Below are 18084 nucleotides of genomic sequence, written 5' to 3'. Positions count from 1 at the left end.
GGTGCAGTGTGAATGGGTTCGGGGGCGCTCAGAGGGGCTTCTGCATTCTCCTGGCAGCTGCCACCGGGGTTAAGCATGGCCAATGATGCTCTTTATAACGGCCACACACCACCACTTGGGTGTTTTGCTGATAAGAAGCCACAATCTGGGACTCTCAGGAGCCTGGCGCACCCGGCACCCCCACCCCAGCCCCACAACAGGCAGGGGTGATCCACACTGGGCCACACTGGGCGGAGGGTCCAGGTGGCCCTGCAGGGAAAGGGAATGAGGCAATGGACCATCATTTCCCTGGACCATACGTGTCGCGAGGAAGGCCTGCTGCTGGCTGAGGACCCCTCTGCCCCCTGAGACCACGCCCCCTCCATATCCCGTGCAAACCCCATCCAGGCAGCATCGCCAGAGACCCAGAGATCCAGCTACCATGTACATCCAGCTGCCAGGGTTTTTCTCGCCTCCGCCCACTTTTCTATTTCAGAAACAGTGGAATGTCCAACTTTGTGAATTCCATTGCTCACCAGAAATTTGCTTTAATGTCTAAATGTTCTAAAGATGAGAGGGGGGAGGGAAATGCATAAAAAGCAGTGTCTCATGGAAAACACACACATGTGTGTGCACACACACCCAAAGTCCTTTGTGCTTTAAACATTCCTAGTAACTTCACTGACCATCCTGGCCGGAATCTTCTGAAATGGTTAAGCCAAGAATTTTAGTCGCGAATATTTCTGCAGTGATTTCGTCTGGAAGTTCTTCTTCAAGGCAAATTTCTGAACCTAGCCAAAACAAGAAAAGAACACCAAATGCCTTCATGATGATTAGGTTTCTTTCTTTTTGGGTGCAGGGAGGGGTTTGAGACAGGGCCTTGCTCTGTTGCCCAGGCTGGAGTGCAGTGATACGATCATAGCTCACTGCAGCCTTGAACTCCTGGGGTCAAGTGATCCTCCCACCTCAGCCTCCCGAGTAGCTGGGACTACAGGCACACGCCACCATGCCCAGCTCATTTTAAAATGTTTTTTGTAGAGATTGGGTCTCGCTAAGTTGCCCAGACTGATCTCAAACTGCTGGCTTCAAGTGATCCTCCCACCTCAGACTCCCACAGCGCTGGGATCACAGCTACTGCACCAGGCCTCAATGATTATGTTTCTAACTCAGGAGGATTTTCCAAAAACACAAGGAAATGCTACTAAACAAAAACAAGAGGGGCTTTGTGCTGTGATTTGGCTTTGATTTCTTGAAAAACTCTGGGTGGAAATTGCTTAAAAATCTCTCCTTTACAGAACAGAACACTGTTAACCAAATCTCTGCAAACCTTACTGGAAAGCCTTAACCACATGGTATGATTGATTTTTCTGTTTCAAGATGCCTGGGAAGACAGCAGAAATATATAACAATCGGGAAAGGTACATTCTGAGATCCGAAGTACATAAACGAATGGGGCAGGGAGAGCTTGCAGGTTGGGAATGACCTGTTAGCTACTGGAGTCTGGAATTATCTGAGTTCAGGGACTTCGTTTAATTTGATGTGGGGAATGGACAATAAAAGGAGAGGGAAAAGGGGAATGGGTGAGGGGTCTTTGCACCCTCCTCAGTCTTGGTGATGGTGGTGGGATCTGACCTTCCCCGGGCTTGTCAGGAGAGTTGCTCCTGTACCAGCGAGCCTAGAAGAGCCGTTTAGATTGGTTCCTCCTGAGCTGAAAGTCAGGAGGCCCTAACTTCAGGCCCAGTGCACGAAAAGAAGGTGAAAAATACTTAGGCTACAGCAGGAAGGGACAGGAGGATGATCTTTAAAAACTTGAAAGTTATGGCAGCTTGTAGCTGGGCTTGCACTGCCCACAAAGTTGATGCTCTCTCCTTCTCCAAATCTTTCTCTCTCTCTCTCTCTCTTTCTTAACTGAGACAGGCTCTCACTCTGTTGCCCAGGCTGGAGTACACTGGCACAATCCTAACTCACCACAGCCGTGAACACCTGGGCCCAAGTCATCCTCCCACTTAAGCCTCCTGAGTAGCTGGGACTAAAAGCATACACCACTATGCCCAGCTAATTGTTTTGTTTTGCTTTAATTTATTCATGTATTTAGAGACGGAGTTTTGCTCTTGTCACCCAGGCTAGAGTGCAATGGTGTGATCTCGGCTCACTGCAACCTCCACCTCCTGGATTCAAACAATTCTCCTGCCTCAGCCTCCCAAGTAGCTGGGATTACAGGTGTGTGCCACCATGCTCGGCTTCGTATTTTTAGTAGAGACGGGATTTCACCATGTTGGTCAGGCGGGTCTCGAACCCCCGATCTCAAGTGATCCACCCTCCTCGGCCTCCCAAAGTGTTGGGATTACAGGCGTGAGCCACTGCGCCCAGCCTGTTTTTTTTTTTTTGTAGAGATGAGATCTCGCTGTGTTGCCCAGGCCAGTCTCAAATTCTGAACCTCGAGCGATTCTCCTGCCTTGGCCTCCCAAAGTGCTGGGATTACAGGCGTGAGCCATGGTGCCTGGTCCCCAAGTCTCTCTTGACATACCTCTTCCTCTGAAACGGCTGTCAAACTGGATCCTCTGCGGGTGGCCAGTATGCACCCACCCAAGCTGGCAAGATGACAGGTCAGTGGAACGAAGGGAAAATAAGCCCAGAAGAAACAAAAGGACGGACAGAGCGCGGGAACAAAAGCCACCACTCACTGTTCTTTTCATAACTTATTCATGTGGGATTCCCAACAGACTTACTTTGTTATGTGCAGTCGTAGGGAGAGTGGCTTGCACCAATCAGGAGAAATAAATGTACTTAAGTCTACAATAAATTAGTGAGCCATGGCTACAAGCCCAGACAAAGCCAGCCAGGGTACCTTTGACAGAGGAGGTTGCAGGCTCGGATTTCCATCCCTCAGGATTCAGGCCAAACAGCGAAGCAAAGCAATCCAACATCTCCTCCTCCGTCATGTGCTCACCTGTGTGTCAAAGAGTAAGAAGGTGGTTGTTTAGCTCTTGAGGCTAAGCATACTGTCAGGGCTTAGGGTTATTATTCAGAGGTCTTAAAGAGAATTATCCCACTATTTTTTTTTTCTTTTACTCAACCAAAAAAAAATTTAGGCTGGGCGCAGTGGCTCATGCCTGTAATCCCAGCATTTGCAGAGGCCGAGGTGGGCATATCACTTGAGGTCAGGAGTTCGAGACCAGCCTGGCCAACATGGTGAAACCCCATCTCTACTAAAAATACAAAAATTAGCCGGGTGTGGTGGTGCATGCCTGTAATCCCAGCTACTCGAGAGGCTGAGACAGGAGAATTGCTTGAACTCTGGAGGTGGAGGTTGCAGTGAGCTGAGATCGTGCCACTGCAATTCAGCCTGGGCGACAGAGTGAGACTCCGTCTCAAAAAAAAAAAAAAGCAACAAAAACAACAAAAATTTTTCTGGTGGAGATGAAGTCTTGCTATGTTGGGCCAGGCTGGTCTCCAACTCCTGGGCTCAAGTGATCTTCCTGCCTCAGCCTCTGAAACTGCTGGGATTACGGCTGTGAGCCACTGCGCCCAGCCCCTTTTCTTTAGACACGAAAATGATCTAGAGTCCCATGGTACTGTCACATATGCTTCCTAATGGTGTTAAACAGGGTCCTCCAGGCAGGGAACATAGGTGGGGCTGGCATAGAGAAATAGGGCAGCATGCTGCGGGGACCAGATTTTGCTTCACTTCAAATTCCCTCTTCTCAGAACCACCCACTTGGACTAAGATGAAACTGTCATCCTGAGAGAGTTTACTTGACATCCTCATGTACAATAATGAGAAACATAGTAGGTAAAAATTAAAAAGTTTACTTTGGTGTGGCTGCATTTCACAAATGCAATCCAAATATTTCTTTTCTTTTTTTTTTTTTTTTTGACAGTCTCGCTCTGTCACCCAGGCTGAACTGCAGTGGCGTGATCTTGGCTCACTGCAACCTCTACCTCCCGGGTTCAAGCAATTCTCCTGCCTCAGCCTCTGAAGTAGCTGGGATTACAGGCGTGTGCCACCATACCCAGCTAATTTTTGTATTTTTAGTACAGATGGGGTTTCACCATGTTGGCCAGGCTGGTCTTGAACTTCTGACCTCAAGCGATCTGCCCACCTCGGCCTCCCAAAGTGCTGGGATTACAGGCATGAGCCACCGTGCCTGACCCCAACCCAAACCTTATGACAGCCCAGGGAGATGGATTAGCTGGCATTTTTATTCCCATTTTACAAGTGAGGATGCCGAGTCTTGCTGAGGCTCAGGTAGCTGCAACACGAATCACATTCTTCTGCTTTCTAGCTCTGGGTCCCTCCCATTACCTCATACTTGCCAGGGATGCAGGTGGGTCAGCCAGATCCCTCATGGCTCAAACCAGTCAAATCACCTCTTTCATGAAAGACGGAGCTCCCACAAGGGCTGGCTCCCCAAACTCAGTTCTCTACACTGGGAATGGCCCCAGGATGTTATCAGACATCTTGATGTATGTGCTTACCTTTAGTAATGAGCAGTCTCAGGAAGTCCTCTCGTCGAATGGCCTTTTTCCCTTTGGAGTTGGTATAACCAAGCACCTCAAAGCTCTTGTGGATGCCACTCATGGTGTTACCAAAAGGTGGCTTGTGGTTAAGGTACACTTTGAGGAAATCTGGTAAGCTGATCTTGTCGATTAGCTTTCCAGTGTCCACATATTCACCAAATTTGATTTCGTTAAATATATCATCAATCTAGGGGAAAGATGGGAAAAAAAAAAAAGACCACGGTAAATAGAAAAGGCACAGGGATAGATTTCTAAAAATTGGAAAGTAGGGCTGGTGTGGCGGCTCATGCCTGTAATCCTAGCACTTGGGGAGGCCATGGCCCAAGGATCACTTGAGGCCAGGAGTTCGAGACCAGCCTGGCCAACATGGTGAAACCCTGTCTTTACTAAAAATACAAAAATTAGCCTGGCATGGTACAAGAATCACTTGAACCCTGGAGGTTGAGGTTACAGTGAGCCAAGAATGTGCCACCGCACTCCAGCCTGAGCAACAGGTGAGACTCTGTGTTGGGGGGGGGGAAAAAAAGAAGAAAACTAATTTTCCACAAACTGCACAAAAATAGGGGAAAAAGGAATACTTTCCAATTCATTCCACAAGGCCAGTATCATCCTGAGACCAAAATCAGACAAAGATATCACAAGAAAAGGACACTGCAGACTGAGATCTCTTATTATTTTAGATGTAAAAATCCTCCAGAAAATACAAGAAATTGAATCCAGGAACATACAAAAGGATTGTGCACCGTGATCAAGTGGGATTTATTCCAAGAATGCAAGGTTGGTTTAACATGTCAACCTGAATTAATATAATACATTATTATTAACAGAATAAAGGACAGGAACCACATGATCATCTAAACAGATACAGAAAAAAAGCATTTAACAAAATCTAACAACTTTACATGATAAAAACCCTCAACAAACTAGGAATAGAAGGAAGCTTCCTCGACCCAATAACGGACATGTGTGAAAAACCCACAGCTAACATCACACTTAATGATGAAGGACTAAATGCTTTCTCCTCCTAAGATCAGAAAAAAAGACAAGGATGTCCACTCTCACCACTTCCCCCACCCCCCCCCCTTTTTTTTTGATACAGGGTCTCAAGCTCTATCACCCAGGCTGGAGTGCAGTGAGGCAATCTCAGCTCACTGTAGCCTTGACCTCTCAGGCTCAGGCGATCCTCTCACCTCAGCCTCCAGAGTACCTGGGACTACAGGCATGCTTGACCATGCCTGGCTAATTTTTGTAATTTTTTTAGAGATGAGGTTTCACCATGTTGCCCAGGCTGGTCTCAAACTCCTGGGCTCAAGCAATCTGCCCACCTTGGTCTCCCAATGTGCTGGGATTACAGGCATGAGCCACCTGGCACCACTTCCATTCTACACTGTACTGGAGGTTCTAGCCAGGGAAATTAGTTAGGAAAAGAAGATAAAAGGCACCCAGAATTGAATGGGAGAAGCAAAACTATCTCTATTTGCAGATAACACAATCTTATATATATATAAAAAATATACTAAAAACTGTTAGAACTGGTAAACAACTTCAGCAAGGTTGCAGGGTATAAGATCAATAATATAAACATCAATTATAGGCCAGGTGCAGTGGCTTACCCCTGTAATCCCATCACTTTGGGAGGCTGAGGCTGGAGGATTGCTTGAGGCCAGGAGTTTGAGACCAGCTTGGGCAACATATTAAAAGACCCTGCCTCTACAAAAAACAAAAAATTAATCAGGCATGTGGCATGAACCTGTGGTTCCAGCTACTCAGGGGGCTGAGGTGGGAGGACTGCTTGAGCCCACAAGTTCGAGGCTGCAGTGAGCCCATGATCATGCCACTGGACTCCAGCCTGGGACACAAAGTGAGACCCTATCTTAAAAAAAAAATTCAATTGAGGCCGGGCATGGTGGCTCACGTTTGTAATTCCAGCACTTTCGGAGGCCAAGGTGGGTAGATCACCTGAGGTCAGGAGTTCAAGACCAGCCTGGCCAACACAGTGAAAATCCGTCTCCACTAAAAATACAAAATTAGCCAGGCGTGGTGGCGTACGCCTATAATCCCAGCTACTCGGGGTGCTGAGGCAGGAGAATCACTTGAACTCAGGAGGTGGAGGCTGTAGTGAGCTGAGATGGCGCCATTACACTCCAGCCTGGGTGACAAGCGCAAAACTCTAACTCAAAAAAAAAAAAATATTGTATTTCTTTACACACTAGTAGTGAAGAGCAAAAGAATTATAATAAATTAATAAAACAATTCCAATTATAATAGGATTAAGAAGAATAAAGTACTTAGGAATAAATTTAACAAAAATGTAAGATTTGTGCTCTAAAAGCTACAAAATATTGTAAAAAAAAACCTAAAGAAAACATAAGTAAATGGAAAGATGCTCCATATTCAGGGATTGGAAGACTTAAATTTTTTTCTCTCTTTCTTTTTTTTTTTTTTTTTTGAGACGGAGTCTCGCTCTGTTGCCCAGGCTGGAGTGCAGTGGCGCAATCTCGGCTCACTGCAAGCTCCGCCTCCCAGGTTCACGCCATTCTCCTGCCTCAGCCTCCAAGTAGCTGGGACTACATGCGCCCGCCACCACGCCCGGCTAATTTTTTTGTATTTTTAGTAGAGACGGGGTTTCACCATGGTGTCGATCTCCTGACCTTGTGATCCGCCCGCCTCGGCCTCCCAAAGTGCTGGGATTACAAGCGTGAGCCACCGCGCCCGGCCTAAATTTTTTTTCTTTAAGAGACAGAATCTCGCTCTGTCACCCAGGCTGCAGCACAGCTGACTCCCAAAGTGTAGGGATGCAAGAGTGGGCCATCATGCCTGCCTTTTTTTTTTTTTTTGAGAGATGATGGCCAAGAATGGTGGCTCACACCTTGCCATCTCAGCACTTTGGGAGGCTGAGGCAGGAGAACTGCTTGAACCCAGGAACTAGAGACCAGCCTAGGCAACCTGGTGAAACTCTGTCTCTACAAAAAATACAAAAATAAGCTGGGTGGGCAGGGCGCGGTGGCTCACGCCTGTAATCCCAACACTTTGGGAGGCCGAGACGGGCGGATCACGAGGTCAGGAGATCGAGACCATCTTGGTTAACATGGTGAAACCCCGTTTCTACTAAAAATACAAAAAATTAGCCGGGCGTGTTGGGCGCCTGTAGTCCCAGCTACTTGGGAGGCTGAGGCAGGAGAATGGCGTGAACCCAGGAGGCGGAGCTTGCAGTGAGCTGAGATTGCGCCACTGCACTCCAACCTGGGGGACGCAGCGAGACTCCGTCTCAAAAGTAAATAAATAAATAAATAAGCTGGGTGTTGTTCCCTCGTGCTGTCTCACTACCTCCTCGCCCCATGTACCGGCTACTGAATTTTTCATTTGCACCACTTCACTGTTATATGTGGTTCATCACATGCGTGTGGATCCCTAACACACATGCTTCCTTTTGCTTTAAAGACGCCTTTAAAAGGAGATCATCTTAAACCCAGTCACTTGTTGCTCTCGAGCTGTCACCTGCAGGTTACAGATACTGGCTCATGGCATTTCAATCCCTTTCAGACTTTAGTTGCTTCGATTCATGCATCTGGATGAAGCAAAAAGAAAATGTGACAACTTGTCACTGCAAGAACTTAAAAACACCCTCCAGTGGGGCTGCACCAGGCCACCTCACCTTAGAGTGTGCACAGCTTCTCATCAGAGATAAAAGCTGTGACTCCAGGCTCCTAAATACCTTTTTGATAAGGGCTTTCCTTTTGGCCACCAGCAGATGATCAGGTGATTGTGCTACTACTGCCAACTCCTAGAGAACCCAGGCCCATGAGATCTTTTAGATGTTCATTCTTTGCAGCTTAAAAAAATAATAATTTAAAAAGATTTTCCCTTTCTCATTTGGAAAGTTTGTGTATTTTCTAATTTTTCTCGAATGAGAAAAGGGTGCTGACATGCCTAGGTTTAAGTGGAAATGCGGGGCCAGTTAACACAGGACTCCTCACAGGATGCCTTATGTCAGTGGCAAAACATGAGGAAGAGAGAAATATAATAATTAAAGAAACAAACAAAACTGTTCCTCACGGCCGTCAGCCTCTCTCTGTGCAGTATTTTTGTATCGTGCATGTAGCAGTCAGCTGAAATGCAGAAACCCCAATTATACCAGTGAAAGGGTTAGGAATTAGTAACTTATTTTAGCATTTACATTTTAACCTAAGATGTTTCCCAATAAACTATGGGGTTTGGAATTTTACAAAGAAAGAATAAGAGCAATAGAGAAGTGGGAATGAATTTGCTTCCTCTCCTCCCTGCTCCTGCCAAAGAACAGGCATTCTACTTTGGTCTGTGGGAATGAACCAGGAAGTTAATCTCTATTTGTACACATTACTTATCAATCGGTAACCAATTTCTCCATGTCCCACTTAAAAAATGTGGAACAAAAATTCAGAGGACACCAGTTTGCAGCACTGCCAAGCTACCAACCTGTCTCAAGTACTCTTCACCCTCACATCTTGGTCTGGCCTCAAGTATCAGGAAAAAAATAAAAATCTCTTGTAATCCAACGATCCAATCACAATTTCTGTGAAAGATTTGGGGCACTTCCTTCCTATTTTTTCTATGCATATAAAATACACATGCATATTTTTTACAAAACTGGTATCATATGTATAATTTTACATCCTTTTTTCCTTTAACACTGTATCTAAGTAATCACCTAGTATTTTCAGAGATGCCACATATTCTCAATGCAACATTCCGGGTCAGGCGTGGTGGCTCATGCCTGTATTCCCAGCACTTTGGGAGGCCAGGGTGGGAGGATGGCTTGAGCTCAGGAGTTTGAGACCAGCCTGGGCAACATAATGAGACCTCATCTCTACTAAAATCTAAAAACAGGTGTGGTGGCAGTCCTAGCTACTGGGGGGCTCATGCAGGAGGACGGCTTGAGCCCAGAAAGCCAAGGCTGCAGTGAGCCCTGATTGTGCCACTGCACTCCAGCCTGGGCCACAGAGTGAGACCCTGTCTCAAAAAAAAAAAAGGCAAGATTCCAGGAATGTTGAAATAACATTATTGGTTACAGATACAAATTAACTATAATTGATATATAATTGATACTCTAAAAGTACCTGTAAATGGTAACACTGTTTCAAATACAGCCTTTACTGAGTTTATACTATGTACAATTGCTTGTTAAATCATGTATAATTTTATGTAGGAAAAAACACTATCCAGTAGCAATTATTTGCATATTGCACTATATAATTTTGACAGTGTTACTATATAGGAATGCCACTATTTACCATGAGGCAGTAGAGGCGGGGGCTAAAAGAGCAATCTCTGATGATAGACCTAGGTTCAAACTCTGGCTCTGCCATTTTCTGTCTATATGACCTTGAGTGAGTTAATCACATTCCTTCTCCTCAGTTTCCTCATCTTGAAAAAGCAGGGAATACAGTAATACGTATGCATTGGGCTTTTATGAAGCTCATTGAGACTATGTATGTAAAGTGCTTAACATAATGCCTAACACATAGCAAGCATTCAACAGACAGTAATTATTCTTGTGATTATTATATTTTTCTATGCACTTGCTAATTACAATACATGTAATCATGACATAAGATAAATTATAATTTGGCTGGGTGGGGTGGCTCACGCCTGTAATCCCAGCACTTTAGGAGGCTGGAGTGGGTAGATCACTTTAGGAGCTTGAGACAGCCTGGGCTGTGAAACCCTGTCTCTACAAAAAAGACAACAAATTAGCTTGGCGTGGTGGTGCATGTGCCTGTAGTCCCAGCTACTTGGGAGGCTGAGATGGGAGGATCACCTGAGCCCTGGAGGTGGAGGCTGCAGTGAGCCGTGATTGTGCCACTGCACTCCAGCCTGGGCAACAGGAGTGAGGAGTAAGACCCTGTTTCAAAAAGAAAAAAAAAAGAAATAATATATATAAATATATATAAATTACCAATGTAATATATGATTTAACTCAGTTCAGAAACAGGAGACTAAGATGACAAAAGGAATTCATAAGGGCCTGAGTTACTCATACCCAGAGAGTTCCAAAGAGCTCAGCAAACATTCACAGCACAAACCACTCAGCATGTGATTCACCTCTTACTCTCTCTTCCCGTATGACTGATCAAGAATCACTACTCAACAAGCACAGAGTTGGCAGCTTCAGCATCACTGACATTTCCTTCCTGAGCCAACTTCGCAAGTGTTCATTGAAAAGGCAGGTTCTGCTACATGTCTGAACAAAGTTCATGCTTGGGAGAGGAACCTCGGAGCCGGAAATAGAACGCGGAGCTCGTTCTGAACGCCCCCGTGTGAAGATGACTTGAGAGAAGCAGGAGTCCTAGCTGAGCGGCCCAGACACTCTGGTGGTCGTCAGTAAGCCTGGCCTTTGATTGGCATTCTCATGCCTGCTAAGGCGGGGCTTTATTCCATTCACCTGGAGAGCTTAAACAGTTCTGAGGCCCAGATCCTATTCCCTGAGAACCTGATTTTTTTTTAGACGGTAGTCTCACTCTGTCGCCCGGGCTGGAGTGCAGTGGCGTGATCTCGGATCACTGCAACCTCCACCTCCTGGGTCCAACCAATTCTCCTGCCTCAGCCTCCCAAGTAGCTGGGACTACAGGCGCGTGCCACCACACCTGGCTAATTTTTGTATTTTTAGTAGCAACACGGTTGCTACTGTTGGCCAGGCTGGTCTCAAACTCTTGACTTCAAGTGATCTGCCTGCCTTGGCCTCCCAAAGTGCTGGGATTACAGGAATGAGCCACCACAACCAGCTGAGATCCTGATTTAATTGGTCTGGGGACCAAATTTTTGGAAGCTTCTCATTCGAATGATTTGAATGTGTAGCCAAGCTTGAGAAACATGGCTGGAAGGCAAAGGCTCGCAAACATCTTAAGGCATCACAATGACCAGGAGGTCTTGTTCAAACAGACTGCTGGTCCCACCTGCGGGGTTTCTGAGTCTGGGATAGGATCTGACCATTTGCATTTCTTGTAAGTCCCTAGGTCACGTGAAGTCAATCCTGTTGGTCTGGGGGCCACACTTTGAGTACTGCTGCTTTTAGACCACAGGGGTTCACGGAGGTGATACTGGTGCCAAAATGAATCAGCCCCAAGCTTGTGACTTTCAGGAGAGAGTAAGAATGGGTGGCAGCTGCGGTGCACGCTCTAATTCTTTGGGCTCACGTCTGTTTTCCCCATTAAGCTGTAGCCAGAGCTTTCATCTCTATTTCCCCAGCAGCTTAGTTCAGAGCCGGGCACATTATAGAGGCTCAGAGAAATGTTTACTGAATGGATAGATAGATGGATGAATGGATGAATGAATGAATGATGAAGTAAATAATGTGGACACAAGTGAGGCCACAAAAAGAATTCTCTTGAAACTCACAAGAAGCTTAGAATAATCATTTAGTGCCCTAGTTAATTTCACTCGATTTACTAGTAGTTACTGAGCATTTGCTTTAGCGCAAAGCCAATGAAATGCAAGTCTCTCAATTATTACGAGAACAGTTCTGCATTCTGGTTTTCAATCTTAGTCGCTGGGGTCAGCAAATATTTATTCAGCGTCTATTAAGGTCTGGGCCATGTGAAGAGACGCTCAAGAGACGATATACACAAGGAAAGTGAACTAACAGGCTCCATCGCTGAGGTCCTCAGCCCTGGCTGCCTGGGGCTTTAAAAACTGTCCATGCTCAGGCTCCACCCCTAGGTTCTGTTGCACGAGGCTGGGGCCCAGGTGTAAAAATCAGGTGTAAAAATACTGATGTATTTTGTTAAGTGCCCTCAAGTGATTTTAAAAGGTTGGCTACCGTGGCTCTAAAAGATTCAGTGCCAAGATGCAGGAGAACATCATCAAAGGTTGGAGGAGCTCTCAGCCAGGTGGGCTTTGGGAAGGCTTCCTGGAAGAGGTGGGCCTACTGCAGAGCCACGAAGGGTTTGGCCAGTAGGAGGTCAGAGGAAGACACTCGATGCTGGGAAACGAGTGTGAGGAGGAGGGTGCAGAGGAGGTGCCCACCCTGAGCCCATGCACCCAATTCTAGACCATACTCTGGGTACCTGAACCCAAGGCTTCTCTCCCCTACATAACCTAAGCCCACTTTTGGGGCCCATGGGGATCTCACCTTCCTGAGGCCAACCTGTGCCTCTGGTGTTGCCCACCCATAGGCCTGAAGGGTGCCCCGGGGCTGCTGTTTGGAGGGTACAGAGAAGGGTCCACCTCCTGAATGCCATGCACACAGTGGCCAGGGATGGAGCCAGAGCTGGGAGGACACATGGGGCAGGCCCAGCCTGGCCCTGCATGCTGCCCATTCGAGTGTGAACTTTGAATCAGCTCATGTTGAAGGTTGAACTGTCAAGGGGGAATATTTATTTAGCAGCTTGTTGCTTGATTGGTAACTTTTAAACATTTAGACATACAGCATCTGGGCCTCTGTTGCCCCGACTGCTCCAGGCCCCAAGACATGAGGGTGGCCTCTTGGTGGTGGGCTGGAGTCCCCTCGCCTGAGAGCATCTTATTTCTGCCTCTGTCATTGACGACGCAGGGCTTTGGGTCTGTGATCCCTGCTGTCAGCCTCAGGAAGCCATTGATGTCTTTAGAATTATGTTCTATAATTACGTTTTACAACCTCCCTATTAAATGGAGAGGAACACGATACATTTGAACTGGGGCCATTCCTTGTTTTTATAAGCAGGCTCCTGGTGGGGGCAGATTTGCTTCTGTAATGGTTTCATGGACCCGTAGGGCTGGGAGCACTCACCCTCTTCCCCAAGCCCTCCTCCCAACGCACAATACCCTCTGGAACATCCTCAACTAATGGGGCACAGTGTCTTGTTCCCACTCATCGTCTTCACTCACGCTCTCTCCTGGTCACCCCCTGCATCTCCTCGCTGACCCGGGGCAGGGAGTAGTGGGCTGAGGAGGGGGCGTAAGGGCTGGGCAGCGTCACTGCATGCCCACATCTGGAGACCCCTGTGAGCGCCTCCTCTGCGATTCATGCAACACTGTGACCCCAACTGCTCCGTACCTCCCTCCAGGAACTAGATCTGGATGGCGACTGCCTCTTTTTCCAGGAGTGGGGCACGCACGCACAGTTCTGCCCTCTGGACGCAGTCGCAGGTGACGGCAGCCAAGGCCTGGCCTGGTGCTCTTGCCCACTGTCTTCTACTCCATGTGAACAACACCCATTCACAGGGCCCTTTAGAGCGACTGTCACGCTGCCCCGCATCAGAGCCCAGGTCTCAAACACCTCCAGGGACTCTTCCCTTCCCAATGAATGTTTTTAAAGGTCTGAAAGAGACAGTCCTAGCTGAATGACAAGTCTTGCACCTTGTACCAAACCCACAATCAAGGATTTGCTAATTCTGTGTCCACAGCTCTCCAAAATCCTGATCCTGCCTCATGCACCCTAAAGCCCCAGGTGGTTCCTAGCTCAAGTGAAGAAGTGATGTGGGCCGGGCACTGTGGCTCACGCCTGGGATCCCAGCACTTTGGGAGGCCAAGTTGGATCATTTGAGGTCAGGAGTTCAAGACCAGCCTGGCCAACATGGTGAAACCCCATCTCTACTAAAAATACAAAAATTCGCTGGGCATGGGGGCGGGCACCTGTAGTCCCAGGTACTCAGGAGGCTGAGGCAGGAGAATCACTTGAACTTGGGAGGCAGAGGCTGCAGTGAGCCGAGATTGCGCCATTGCACTCCAGCCAGAGCGAGATTCCATCTCAAAAAAAAAAAAAAAAGAAAAAGAAAAAAGAAAAAATATCCAACAACAAAAAACTTGCACACGAATGTTCACAGCAGCCTTATCCATAATAGCCAAGAAAATGGGAAAAACGTAAATATCCATCTGTTCGTGAATGGATACATAAAATGTGGCTTATCTACATGAATGAATAGAATGTTACTCAATCATAAAGAAAAGGATGAAGGACTGACACATGCTACAACCTGGATGAACCTGGAAAACATGATGCTGAGTGAGTGAAAGAAGCTAGACCCAAAAAACCACGTATTTCATGACTCCATTGATATGAAATGCCAAGATAGGCCAATCCATAGAGACAGAAAGCACATTGGTGGTAGAAGGAGAAATGGGAAGTGAGTGCTCATGGGTCTGGGGTTTCTTTTTGGGATGATAAACATGTTCTAGGATTACCTGATGGTGATGTCTGCACCACTTGGTGGACATTCTAAAAACCAATGAACGGCATCCTCTAAACAGGTGAATTACGTGGTATGTGGTATATCTCAATAAAGTTTTTTTTTGAGAAAAGAAAATAAGTAATATGGAGAAGCCATGGCAACGGCAAGTAAGAACATTTCAATTCTAAGAACATTAGTATTTTTAAGATATATCTTCCACCATCATTGTGATCTACCCTTTTACATCATAAAACCAGTCAAGATTGAAACATGCTTGTTATGAAAAATTCTAACAATGGAGATATAAAGAAAAATAATAATAAAATGCCCTGAAATTCCCCGTCCCGCATCAATAACCAGTGTTGGATGCCTGAATTTTTAGGGTTTTCTTCCTTCTTTGTACCAACTCATACATACGTAGGGACAGAACCTGGAGTTGGGGGTCAGCCAGCTTGGTTCAAACACTGGCTGTGCCCTCGGCAGCTAAGTGACTATGCAATCTTCCTTCTCTCTCTAGGCCTCACTTTCCCAGAATGGTATTATGCATTACTATCACCTGCATTCTTTTTTTTTTTTGAGACGGAGTCTCACTCTTCTTGCCCAGGCTGGAGTGCAATGGCGCTTTCTTGGCTCACTGCAACCTCCGCCTCCCGGGTTCAAGCGATTCTCCTGCCTCAGCCTCCCGAGTAGCTGGGATTACAGGCATGCGCCACCACGCCTGGCTAATTTTTGTATATTTAGTAGAGACAGGGCTTCACCATGTTGGCCAGGCTGGTCTCGAACTCCTGACCTCAGGTGATCTGCCCACCTCGGCCTCCCAAAGTGCGGGATTACGGGTATGAACCACCAGGCCCGGACTCTATCGCCTGCATTCTTTTTAATGGCTGCATAGTAATCCAGGATTCATTTATTTAAATGCTTTACATGTGAAAAGCAGAAATAGTTTTGTCTTGCTCTGATCTTTCTGCAGGAAGCCCACCTCTCGCCAGGCAGGGGCCTGGCCACGGATTCTCTGTTGGCCAGGAAGGCCTCCCCTAGAACACTGGGCCACTTCTGTTACCTTCAGGATGGAAATACCTGCTGATATTTACATTTCAGGGCAAGACCCAACATACTGAGGGCTTCTCTTCAAAGTGCAAATTTCCAAATTCCTTCGGGGTCTTTAAGCAGAAATTACCCTGTGCCTCTTGGCTCAAATTTCTCCCCTCGTTATGGGTGAGGCTGAACCACTTGGCTACAGGCCTCCATCCCAGCTGGGACTCTGCTTTAGCCACGAAGATTTGCGCACAGGGCTTTGGGGGGATTTGCTTGTTTATTTTTCTCGTTTTTGTGCTGAATACAAAAGCAACACAAGCTACATGTTTATAGTTAGAACTTAAATAGTACAGAAATATATGTCTGAGGTCTCCCCAAATTTGTAGCCACAACTGTCTCCTAAGGAGGGCAGATGCCACTGAATGAAACGATCTTTTATTTATAGAACCCCTTGATGGGCTTTTTTTTTTTTTCTTTGAGACAGAGTCTCACTGTGTTGCCCAGATTGGAGAGCAATGGAGTGATCATGGCTCACTGCAGCCTTGACCTCTGGGCTCAAGTGATCCTTCCACCTCAGCCTCCTGAGTAGCTGGGACTTCAGGCGAGCGCCACTACATCCAGCAATTAAAAAAAAAAATCGTGGCCAGCCATGATGGCTCATGCCTGTAATCCCAGCACTTTGGGAGGCCAAGGTGGGAGGATCACCTGAGGTCAGGAGTTCGAGATCAGCCTGGCCAACATGGTGAAAACCCATCTCTACTAAAAATACAAAAAATTAGCCGGGCATGGTGGCACTGCCTATAATCCCAGCTACTTGGGAGGCTGGACAGGAGAATTGCTTGAATCCAGGAGGTGGAGGTTGCAGTGAGCTGAGATCACGCCATTGCCCACCAGCCTGGGCAAAACAGCAAGATTCTGTCTCAAAAAAAAAAAAATTTGTAGAGACAGGGTCTCACTATGTTGCTTAGGCTGGTCTTGAACTCCCAAGGACAAGCGATCCTTCCACTTTGGCCTCCTAAAGTGCTGGGAATACAGGTGAAGAGCCACAGCACCAGGCCAATCTCACTTGTAGGTGTGCCTTATTTTATTAATCTCATCTTCTATCAATGGATATCAGTGTTGTTTTGATTTTCAACACAATAGACTATGTGGCAACAATTGTCCCTTCAGGTCAGGTATGGGTTTGGAGGGCCTGTAGTCCTAGAAACTAGGAAGGCTAAAGCAAGAGGCTTGTCTAAGCCCAGGAGTTTGAGACCAGCCTGGGCAACGTAGTGAGACCCCATCTCAATATTTATATATATTATATATTTAAAATTATCCCTTCCATATGTACATCATTATAAACTTGGGTGAGTTTTTCTGTAGGATACACTCCCTTTTTTTTTTTTTTTTTTGAGATGGAGTCTTGCTCTGTTGCCCAGGCTGGAGAGTATGGTGGCACCATTTCAGCTCACTGTAACCTCTGCCTCCTGGGTTCAAGCAATTCTCCTGCCTCAGCTTCCGAAGTTGCTGGAATTACAGGCATGCACCACCATGCCCAGCTAATTTTTGTATTTTTAGTAGAGACGGGGTTTGGCCATGTTGGCCAGGCTGGTCTCGAACTCCTGACATCAGATGATCCTCCCATCTCGGCCTCCCAAAGTGCTGGGATTATAGGCGTGAGCCTCCGCGCCTGGCCAGGATACACTCTTAAAAGTACATTTGTTGAGTCAAAAGATATATACATTTTTAAAGTTAAGCAAAAAATAAATAGCAAATACAATAAAAAGTTAAGTGACTGTTTAATTCCTTTCTAAATGCTCCTAAGCTATGCCCAAGCTCCTGAATATATCAAACACATTAGGGTTACTAAGAATTACGCTGAGATCAATAATAATGTCAGGGATTCTGTCTTCCTCACTGTCTCTGCTGTCGAATATGACCAATGAGCATCATTGATTCATTCACTCATTCCATCAACATTTGCCAAGCGTCCACCATGTGGACACTTGCTGGGCACATACGTCTCTACAGGATTAGACTTAAGTTTACAGAACCAGGTGGTTGCACCAATGTTGATTCCCTGCCCAAACCTGTAAAGATTATACAACACTCTGCAAGCTAAAGAGAAGTGAAGTTGCAAGTAAGCAGGAAACGAATGATACGCTGGGCCCCATCCCAATGTGACAGTCCAACATCCTGGAGGAAAAGACACATTTATAAAGATAGAGGAGGGAACTGCCTTGTATGTGAAATCATCTGTAGAAACGATGACACCTAAGCTATGGTTCCTTTGATAACATTATACACGCTGCAGATCTTTCATTTAAAAATGATTTCTAGGCCGGGCGCGGTGGCTCACACCTTGTAATCTCAGCACTTTGGGAGGCCAAGGCAGGCGGATCAGGAGGTCAGGAGATCGAGACCATCCTGGCTAACATGGGGA

At 46.5% G+C, this 18084-nt stretch overlaps 1 protein-coding gene across 1 annotated transcript in view; it reads right to left on the bottom strand.

Moving 5' to 3' along the window:
* Window positions 1-498: 498 nt before the first annotated feature.
* Window positions 499-18084, bottom strand: part of WDR66 (WD repeat domain 66) — an 83675-nt gene continuing 66089 nt past the window's right edge. Inside the window, exons 20-22 of the mRNA XM_030821540.1 lie at window positions 4459-4687; window positions 2828-2929; window positions 499-770 (exon numbers count right to left, since the gene is read on the bottom strand). Coding sequence (XP_030677400.1) covers window positions 658-770; window positions 2828-2929; window positions 4459-4687 — 444 coding nt within the window. The 3' untranslated portion in view covers window positions 499-657. The remainder of the gene's footprint in view (window positions 771-2827; window positions 2930-4458; window positions 4688-18084) is intronic.

The sequence above is a fragment of the Nomascus leucogenys genome, chromosome 10, assembly GCF_006542625.1.
Source record: "Nomascus leucogenys isolate Asia chromosome 10, Asia_NLE_v1, whole genome shotgun sequence".
Lineage (NCBI taxonomy): Eukaryota > Metazoa > Chordata > Mammalia > Primates > Hylobatidae > Nomascus > Nomascus leucogenys.
This window is presented reverse-complemented; position numbering and strand designations above follow the sequence as displayed.